The sequence below is a fragment of the Budorcas taxicolor genome, chromosome 11 (genome assembly GCF_023091745.1).
Source record: "Budorcas taxicolor isolate Tak-1 chromosome 11, Takin1.1, whole genome shotgun sequence".
Classification (NCBI taxonomy): Eukaryota; Metazoa; Chordata; class Mammalia; order Artiodactyla; family Bovidae; genus Budorcas; species Budorcas taxicolor.
In genome coordinates, this window is record NC_068920.1 from 78,802,254 (window position 1) to 78,812,481 (window position 10,228).

General features: G+C 42.2%; 1 protein-coding gene across 2 annotated transcripts in view; it reads right to left on the minus strand.

The window, feature by feature from the left end:
* The window catches only part of FEZ2 (fasciculation and elongation protein zeta 2), a 43,734-nt gene extending 33,739 nt beyond the window's left edge, over window positions 1-9,995 (minus strand). For both annotated transcript variants that reach the window (XM_052648467.1, XM_052648466.1), the window contains exons 1-2: window positions 9,742-9,995; window positions 5,026-5,134 (exon numbers count right to left, since the gene is read on the minus strand). In XM_052648467.1, coding sequence (XP_052504427.1) covers window positions 5,026-5,134; window positions 9,742-9,995 — 363 coding nt within the window. The remainder of the gene's footprint in view (window positions 1-5,025; window positions 5,135-9,741) is intronic.
* Between the last annotated feature and the right edge of the window lie 233 nt (window positions 9,996-10,228).

Consider the following 10,228-nt stretch of genomic DNA (forward strand, 5'->3'; position numbering starts at 1 on the left):
CAGGGATCAAACCTGGGGCCACTGCATTGGCAGGCAGATTCTTAACCACTGGACCACCAGGGAAGTCCACAGACACGTATTTCTAACAGATAGGATATAATTTTAAAAGACAGTATTTTACTTGGGAAAATTATTTATATATATATATACACACACACATAAGTATATATATGCATATATATAATTGTATATATGTGTATATATATTAAAAGTATTATATATATATAATTGAAGACACAATTGGATGGATGTAGGTCTCTACTACCTTGGCAGTTTCTCACAGGTCTCACATTTAATGGTATACACACACCACAGAGTGAAAAAAATCTGCAAGTGAGAAATACAAGGAATGAAAACACCAGTGTGCTGCCTCGCATCCCATTAGGCTGGGAGGAGCCACAGCAGCCCTCCCGCTCTGTCCGCCACCACATACAGCAAGGCCACTGCAGTGATGACCTCCTCGTTGGCTTTCTCACTGAACCATCAGGCTGGGAAGTTCTCAGAGAATTTACCTCTCAGGTTACCTTTCTCAGAAAGCTACTCCAGAACGTGCTCCATTAAACCCAGGAGAAAAACCAAAAAAGAAGCAGACACTGGCTCTAACCCAAGAGAAAGTTGAAGGGGATTCTCATAATGACAGTGAAGTAAAGATCCCAGGATGATGGCTACAGAGCTAAACTAGACAGTAACCGGTTCAGATTAGAACTGTTACTGCAGAAGGAATCGAGAAAAACACAGGAGAAAGGAAAGAGAGACTGATAGGTTGCCCAGTCTGTTTCATTTACTAAAGTGAGCTTTATGGCTCTACTGAGGATGAATTAGTGAGCTAATGATAACCTAAATTAACCACAAAAAGGCAATTATTATGACCTGAAGGAAAAAGATTACAAGAGGAAACGCCATCATAAAATGTACTTAAATGTGAACATTTAAATAGTCAATACAAATGAAGATGCAACAAAATATTCTGACATAATTATACTGGGAAGATGAGGGAAAACCAAAGTTTTTGTGAGGGTTATGGGTGGAGGGAGGGACGACTCTGAGACTGCTAAACCCTCATCCTCTGGGTTCAAAGTCAATGGATAAAGTCTAAAGTTGAAGAATAAAATTAAGTAAAATGACAGGAAAATGTTATCTGTTAGAAGAAACAGCTGAAGTAGCTGAAAGTGGCTGCTACTGGTAAGTGGAAATCAAGGATGATAAGGTAAGTAGGGGAGAGACTGCTTTTTCATGTTAAGTTCTATAGCTTTAGTTTACTTTTTCAAACTAAGTTATCCTGTTAATAAGAAAGGAGAAAGGTCAAGAGATCTGGCTCTTGATGAGAGAGGATGTTTAATTTCAAGATTGTAGAAGGAGAGATGAAATGGGCCACGTAAGGATGTACAATGATATAGAGTAAACCTCAGAATTACATTCACTGATCCTAAAATTTCAACACTCTCCTCCCCTCAAATCACGGTTCTGTGCTGTAACTTGAGGACCATAGTTCTGTCTTATTTTTTTCCCCTTAATAGACAATAGAAAGTTTGTAAATTAGTCCTAAAGATCACATTATTATCTTCTATTTCTACTCTTGAATATACAAAGATGCATTAAATAGAGTCCCTGCTTCTAAAGAAACACGCATGGTAGGAGAAGAATATGGCTCAGGAGATATTCCTAAGGCAAAACAATTTAGAAGCATTCTATCACATAAGCAGGATCAAGAATGGCACTGGATTTAGAACAGGTTTGCAGCTACTGCCAAAACACATGAGTGATACCAATAAGCCATTAGAATAAATTTCCATGACAACAGAAATAATAATCCCAGACCATCTTTCCAGAGAGGGAGCCAAGGCCCATTGCCCACAGAGATGGCATATGCTGAGGGCTGGAATCCCTTCCAGGCTTTGAAAACTAACCTTGGCTGTCATGGGTCTCATTCTTCACGCTCCCGTTAGGCATCAGTGTGCGTTCTCTCTGCCAAGCATTCCCATCACTCCTGTCTGTGCCACGTTTAGATACAGAGCCGTGGTTCTGTTTCCCTGTACGAAACAGAAGCTGCCTCAAGTGGAAAAAATGTGCCCCTGTAAGAATTTGGGACATACCAGTTGCCTTCCTCTAGAAAAGACCTATCACATTTAGAAGTGTCCCGTCTTGAACATCAATTTAAAAAAAAAAATTAAAAACTGAAATCTAGAGAGCTGTAGTTTCCTGTTTATCTCATCCTAATGCAAAAGAAATCTCTCCCCTTTGTCAAAAAAAAGTTCATACAGACTCTGTTTTACAGTTGAAATAATCTAAAGAATGGTTTCAAAAGATAAATTTTGCATAACTCAGTTATGGAAATAATAGAGCACACAGTTGGCAACTTCCCAGGTTAAAAAAATTAATTATATGCTACCTAATAGAATAACACGGTTGCTTCCTACATAGTTCCTTGCTGTGCATTTGTTCTTCAGGAAATTAATATGTGCTACTCATTCCCAAGAACTAGACTTCTCATCTTAGTTGTATTCAGCACCTGCGAATCATGTGAAGACAGACAGATGTTAAGACTTCCCTGGTGGTATAATGGTTAAGAATCCGACTGCCAATGCAGAAGACACAGGTTCAATCCTTGGTCCGGGAAGATCCGACATGCCATGGGGAACTAAGCCCAAGCGCCCTCAGGGCTGTGCTCCACAACAAGAAAAGCCACCGCAACGAGAAGTCCTCGAGCTGCAACTAGAGAACAGTCCCCACTTGCTGCAAATAGAGAAAGCCCGCTGTCAGCAACAAAGACCCAGTGCAGACAAAAATTAATAAAATTAATTTTTTAAAAAGATACTCAGATATGAGATGATCATTTGTCCATTTTAACCTGCTGAGTTCTCCAGGTGAGCTTTTACAATGAGCATGAGTACTGAACTCCAGGTCACTACTAATCACTATCATTGCTTATGCCATTGCTCTGGTATTGAAAACAGTCAAAAGGCAGAAAAAGCGAGTGACATCCCAAGAGGTAACCAAAGAACAATATTCAGTAAAACTGGATTAGAGTGTCCTGCTCATGTGACTAAAGTACTTCTCTTTGAAACTATGAAAAGATCTCCTCTACCATTTTTTATTATGTCAAACAAAGTACTCATTGCCTGGCTATTGCGGATGCAGCACTATGTTAAGTAACATAGAAAACAGTTTTAAAAACTTTCCACCATGGTCTCTGACCCTATAGTATTACTGATGAGATTATTCATTTGTTCACTCAACAAACACTTGTCTTAGTTCTCACTATGTGCCAGGCACCGTAATAGCTACTGAGAAGACACATATGAAGATATCTACCAGGAAGTTACAATCTAAAGACAGATCCACAAGCATAATTAAGAAACACCAACGATGATTTAAGACACAGATCAAGTGCCGTGAGGACCAGCACCCAAGAGACTTGGGGGCCAAACTCTGTGGGACATGTAAGTCCTTTACGATTTTCACACTCTGACAAGTGTGACCGATTCCCACAGAGAGGAGTGCATTTTCCTTCCTTGCTGGGATTTAGTCTGTGGCTGAATGACCATCTGTCAGAGACGCTGTAAACGGGGATTCCCCCCAAGTGAGAGGTTGGATTAAGTGTCCTTTAAAGTCCCTTCCAACTCTAAAATTATATAATTCCATGAGATCAGCAAAGGCTAAAACAGTAATAGGGAGCTTCAGAGAGGAAGGGAAACTTGAACTAAGCCCAGAATGATAGCTAAGATCCAAACAAACAGAAGACAGAGGATAAGATATTTTGCTTTATTCCTGCCCCTAAATGTATGTCAGGTCAGCCTGCAAAACAGCTTAAGGAGATTAATAACTGGAACAAATAAATCCTGTATGTACTAGAATACAAAGAAATATAGTCAGAATCCTATATTTTACTAGAAATAGTAGGCGGCAAGCTTTTCTGAATCACATTTTTAAGAAAATCGTTTCAGAAAACATTAATAGCACTATTTAAAATACAATCCTACTGCATTATACTCCCAGAAATTATACAAATACACTTAATGAAATATAGAGCATGCCAAAAGAGCTGGCATGAGTTCACACTGCTATTTGATGAAGAATTTAAATAGTCCAGCCCTGAAACTTTCATTTGGCCTCCTTTCTCATCAGCGTTAAACCATACTGTGATTTTCCACTTAAAGCAATTCCCTTCCCTTTTCTGTCCCCTTTGCTATCCTTCCACCTATGCTCACACTCCTTACTCAAGGTGTCTTCACTTTACAATTCCAAGACATACATGCTGCTGCTGCTGCTAAGTCGCTTCAGTCGTGTCCAACTCTGTGCAACCTCATAGAGGGCACCCCGCCAGGCTCCCCCATCCCTGGAATTCTCCAGGCAAGAACACTGGAGTGGGTTGCCATTTCCTTCTCCAATGAGTGAAAGTAAAAAGCGAAAGTGAAGTCGCTCAGTCATGTCTGACTCTTCGCGACCCCATGGACTGCAGCCCACCAGGCTCCTTCATCCATGGGATTTTCCAGGCAAGAGTACTGGAGTGGGGTGCCATCACCTTCTCAAGACATACATAGAAGCCTCCAACGGTTAGCCAAGAACACATCAAAAAGCCAAGACTTGAAATGTCTTTTAAAGGTTCTCCAATATTCAAACATGTTACATCCAGCATTAAATTCATCAGAAAGTTAAGTCTCTGTAGACACTCCAGAATCCTCCATATATTAAATCAAAGCCTAAGGTTCTTACCGAGTATTGTCAATGTATCAAAGTTATGTTATTTAAGCTAGACAAAAAATGCTGATCATTGCTGTTCATACACAGGTGATGAAAATTTACCTAAACATAAAAAAGGTGAGTGTGTGCTAGGGAAGAACTGGAGGGAAATGTTAGCAAGTGGACAGTAGCAAAAACCAAGATGGCAAAAGAAGACCTCTCCACTTGCCATAAGCTTGGAAATAAGAAGCAACTCAATGAATTGTGGTTAGAGAGAAATGCTACTTTTTAGTTCCATTATCAGAATCAGTTATTCAGAAACTATTGGTGCAAATCCTAACTTACCCCTTTTTCTGAGAGATTCAGAGTAAGCAAATGCAAGGTCCTAGTATGGGATGACTTCCAGTCTACAGGCATTACATTTCCGTAATTATCTGTCAGGGCATTCCAAATCCTTAAAAAAAAAAAAAAACTACAATCAATGAAAGTTAACATTCTGTCTATATTATTAAACAAATATCTAGTACTATAGTGAAAGAGAGAACAAAAAATATCACAGCAAAAAAAAAAAAAAAAAAAAAAATAGAAGGCCTACTGTTTCTCAGAAAAGCATCAACAAACCGGAGCCTCCTAAATAAGACTAAAGGAAAACCCAACCATTGGGCTGACAAGTCCTGAGGGAAGAAGACATGGAACAGAAAACTCACCAAGTCAACAGCTAACATTTCCACTGTCTTGTGTGCCAGGTATTACCTAAACTGTTTACATACATTCTAAGCAATTTACTTACATTGGCTCACTCAATCCTCAAAAAGAATACCATGAAGAACCATTATTATCCCCATTTTACAGATTAGGAAACTAAAGCACAGGAAAGTTATGTCGTGTTTCCCAAGCCAAAACAGGTAGTAAATACACTGTGCTTTATAATTATTTTTCTTTTGTAACTTCCAAACATATAGACTATTCCACAGAGTGAATAATCTCTCTTTAACCAATGAGAAAGAATTTCCAGGAGAAGGAATTCAGCCTCAATATGGGACTAGGGCTTAATATCTAATTTATAGTGTAAGACTAAGATAAGATGAAAAGGTAAAGAAAGGGAGTTCACAATAAAATACACAGATTATACCCAATGCAATTACTCTTCCTTACTAACAAACAGAATTTTGAGGAGGCAACAGAGTAAAATGAAAAGAGCACTTGACTAAATTCAGAAAACAGACTCTTATCTCCATTTGTCCTCAATCAGCCTCTGACCATGTACTGTAACTTCTGCAGGCATTAGCTGCTCTTTTTAAAACAAGAAGCTTGGATAAGGATGGCTGACGTTTCTTCCAGCTCTAACTCGAAGCATTCATTCAAATTAGTTATAATGATCAAAGTTCCAAACCATACCAAAATAAGAACTGAAAACCAATTTCATGACCAAAATTCAGTTTCAATCCCAAAGTAATAACCGGCGTTTTTTTAAAAGGCATTATATGAAAAAAAGAGTTCAGAAATATAAATGAAATTTAATTTAATTAGTGTAAATAAAGTTAAACATTATACAAATAAGCTATTTAATGATCAGAGATACACACATACAATTAATAAATTTGAAAAAGCTAACATTTTTAACAAGTATCTAATCGTGAATAAGCCACTAAAAAATTGGGTGGGTTTTTTCCTAAGTGTGTAAGATACTAGGTTACAAAAATAAGGCCACAGGGACTATAAAAATAAGAATGCAAGCTTCAAAACAGAGAAACAACATACTGATTTAATGAACTGGAATTTGGTTAAAAGAGAAGCAATGGAACCACAACTGCCAAAAACAGACAATCCCCAAATGACACTTGGCTGCTGAATGCATATTAGCCTCCATGAACATGTGAACACAAAAAGCTCGAGAAAACTGGCTCATTTACCCAGCAAATCTCTCATATGCATGGTTCATTCCTATCCTCCTCTCTGCTGGAATCCTCATTTCCTCTAATGCCAATATGCTCAAACTGGAAACACTCTGGGTTGCTAAACTTGCTGGCCCACCTCTTCCTGGGTAGAAGATCTTCCAATACTAAATGACTGACCATACGCCTAACCCTGGTCAGGAACCACCAGGGTATTCTAGTAGGTGAAGACAGTCCAGAGATTTTGAGGTTCGTTTTGTCTGCTGTTTGTTCCTTCTTAATTGAGGCCGTAATAAAAGGACAAGTGGAGCGGAAGATTTTATGTAGAATAATTGACTGTGGGTGAATTTGATCTCCCAAGAAAATGAAGGACAAGTCACAGTCCTCTATCTTCACCAAGGCCAGAACATTTGTGGCTGAAAGGACACAAGGCCGGATTAACTGAAAGACTTCTAGAATACTCCAATCAAGATAGGAACTTGCCTTCATCCGATCATAAAGCATTACGGCCAATCATAAACAACTAGCAGGGCGGCTCTTTTCCAAAGGAGGTCAAAGTCTCACTGACATTCAATCCCTCACTAGACCCTTCTAAAGTATTGGCTTATTTAGCCGATAAGCACAATCTGTATGTAACCAAAACTAAAACTGGGACTCAGAAAAGAATAAAGTGCCCTAAGTGAAAGTGAAGTTACTCAGTCGTGTCTGACTCTTTGCGACCCCATGGACTGTAGCCTACAAGGCTCCTCTGTCCATGGGATTTTCCAGGCAATAGTACTGGAGTGGATTGCCATTTCCTTCTCCAGGGATCGAACCCAGGTCTCCCACATTGTAGACAGATGCTTTACCATCTGAGCCACAAAGGAAGTCCTTATCTAAGTGAAAGAATTCTCAGCTCTCTCTAGTGAAAGGAACAGGAATGAACTCTATCAAGCAATGGAGAGCATGTTTACGCAACAGAACAGGGACCACGAGGGTGGCAGGCAACTCCTGCTTAGAAAAGATTGACTTCTTATGCATTCCCAAATCAAGCAACATGCAGTACCACCAATGTAATATCTACAAAAAATCATTATCAAGAGTAACGAAAGTTCTGTATCAACCTAAGATTTAAGCAAAAAATACACTCCTTTTCAGACAGTACAGGTGAATGAAAAATAGGGAATCTTATCTGTGTACAAGCCACTAATTAATTTTGATAAGTTACTCTTGATAAACCCAAATATAAATATGATTTTAAAATCCAGAGTACGTCCTGAGTCTACTGATTCCGAGTATATAAATCTATGCATAACACTATCTTCTCTTTGGGAATAGACTGTTTAAAATGTCTTTTGCCACTGACTGCAGGCTCAGTCGTGTCCAACCCTTTGTGATCCTATGGATAGTAGTCCACCAGGCTCCTTTGTCCATGGGATCCTTCAGGCAAGAATACTGGAATGGATTGCCATTTCCTATTCCAGGGGATCTTCCCAACACAGGGATCAAACCTGTGTCTCTTGCACTGGCAGGGGATTCTTCACCACTGTGAGGCACCTGGGAAGCTTGCATATCTGTGTGCATAATATCCAATCATAAACTCCTCCTTCTATGCCGGGCCAGAACACTGTACAGAGGTACCGATGAAAAGACATAATCTCTAAACAGAGCTGGCCCTGAACCACTGCTAGCTAAGCCACTGGCCTCCATTCCCAACTCTCTCTTCCCGATAAATCTTCTGATTCATAGAGGAAAGAAAACCATCAAATGACAAGCCCTCCCTTTGCCCATGGAGCCTTCTCTCAAACATTCTTTGTTGCTCAGTAGCTCAGTCCAACTCTTTGTGACCCCATGGTCTGCAGCACACCAGGCTTCCCTGTCCTTCACCATCTCCCAGAGTTTCCTCAAACTCGTGTCCATTGAATCTGTGATGCCATCCAACCATCTCATCTCTTTTCCTCCTGCCTTCAATCTTTTCTGGCATCAGGGTCTTTTCCAGTGAGTAGGCTCTTTGCATCAGGTGGCCAAAATATTGGAGCTTCAGCTGAAGCATTCTTCCCTAACCTCTAATCTCTCCATCCCATCATGCTCTGAAAATCCATCCCTACCCATAACCTCAGTTTTTACTCTGTAATTTTACCTTCAGGCTCTCCAGAGCTTCTCTCCCCCTACATTACAATACTGTCAAATCCCTCACTCTCATTCCTTTCAGTCTCTTTTGGAGGAAAACTATGGTGCATAACAACCCTCATTTAACTAAATTATAACTGGGGTTCTAGGAGGTTAAATAACCTCTGTCCCTCCATTCTCCTAGCTCTCATAAATCCCGGTGAATTTCTGACCATTGCCCTGTAATAATTACCTGTTTATGCACCGATCTCCCTATCAGACTAGGTGATCCTTCCTATTAATAACCAGATCTTTTCCTTTTTGCCTCTGTGGGGACTCGCACTCAACCTGAGCTCTCAGATGAAGCCAACAATCTCCTGGGGCATAAAGGCTGCTTCCGCGTCAGTACCTTTGCATGCTCTGTGTCCCTGAGCTAGAATACTAGTAACATTTCTTCACCTGCCAGGCAAATTCCCACTCATCCATCAGGATCCAGTTTTCTCTCTGAAGTCTTTCTTCACACACACATAAACAAAATCCCCTGTATTCTGCACATGTATCAGAGCGTTTGTAACATTCATAAAATGCTTGTTTACAAATCTAGCTTCCACCCTGGGTTGCGCTCTGCTTGACAGCGGTAATGTCCAGTCACCCTGCTATTCCCAGTGCGAAGCAGCACATAGCAGGCGCTTAATAAATTCTAGTTGAGCGAATGAATGGCTACACATGTGCCCGAGGAAGTACTATCTGCAACTATGAGGCTCAGTACAAGACTCCTCTCAAAACCAAACAGAGGCTGGCTTCCAGAAAGCAGAAGGAGGCTTAAGGGCTCACAGAGGGGCAGGAGAACACGAGATTTAAATTCCCAGGAGCGCAGAGGCCGAAAGCCTCAAGGAAGGAGGTGGGAGAACAGAGAGGGGCGGGACTCCAGAGTTGGAGGCGGAAGGAGAGAGCGGGGAGGAGCCTGCGGTCGGAGTCCCGCCGAGGCTGCTGACCCCGAGCCAGTGGGCAGGGAGAGAGGGGCTGGGCGAGGGGCAGGGAAGGTTCCCGCCCGCTCCCCGCCTGGGCCCGCACTCACTCGTCACCCTGCAGGAGGCTGCACTCGGTGATGGGCCGCACAGCCGCCCTCGGGGGCTCGGCACTCGGACCCGAGGGGCGGAAACACAGACTCAGCTTCTCCTCCAAGTGGCAGGCCAGCGCTGGGAAGCCGTCGGCACCCCCGCCTGGCCCTGCTCCGGCCTCGGGGCTCGCGTTACAGTTCTCTTGGTCCTGGAGGCTCCGGGCCGGCTCCTGGAACTCATAGAAATCCTGCCAGTCCCCGTCCGCCGCCATCGCCGCCCGGTGCTGTCTCGCGCCCCGCCCCGGCCCAGGCCCCGCCCCGGCCCAGGCCCCGCCCCGCCGTCGGGCCCGGCCCCCGGAGCACCGCCCCGCCCGAGGCCCCGCCCCCGCCCGCTCTTGGCAGCTCGGACCTGGCCTGTTGCCTTCTAGCCCCGACGTCTTCCCTTTTCCCCAGTCTTAGATTCTGAGTTGAGCGCGGGTCCCGGCAGAAAGGAAAACCTTAACTG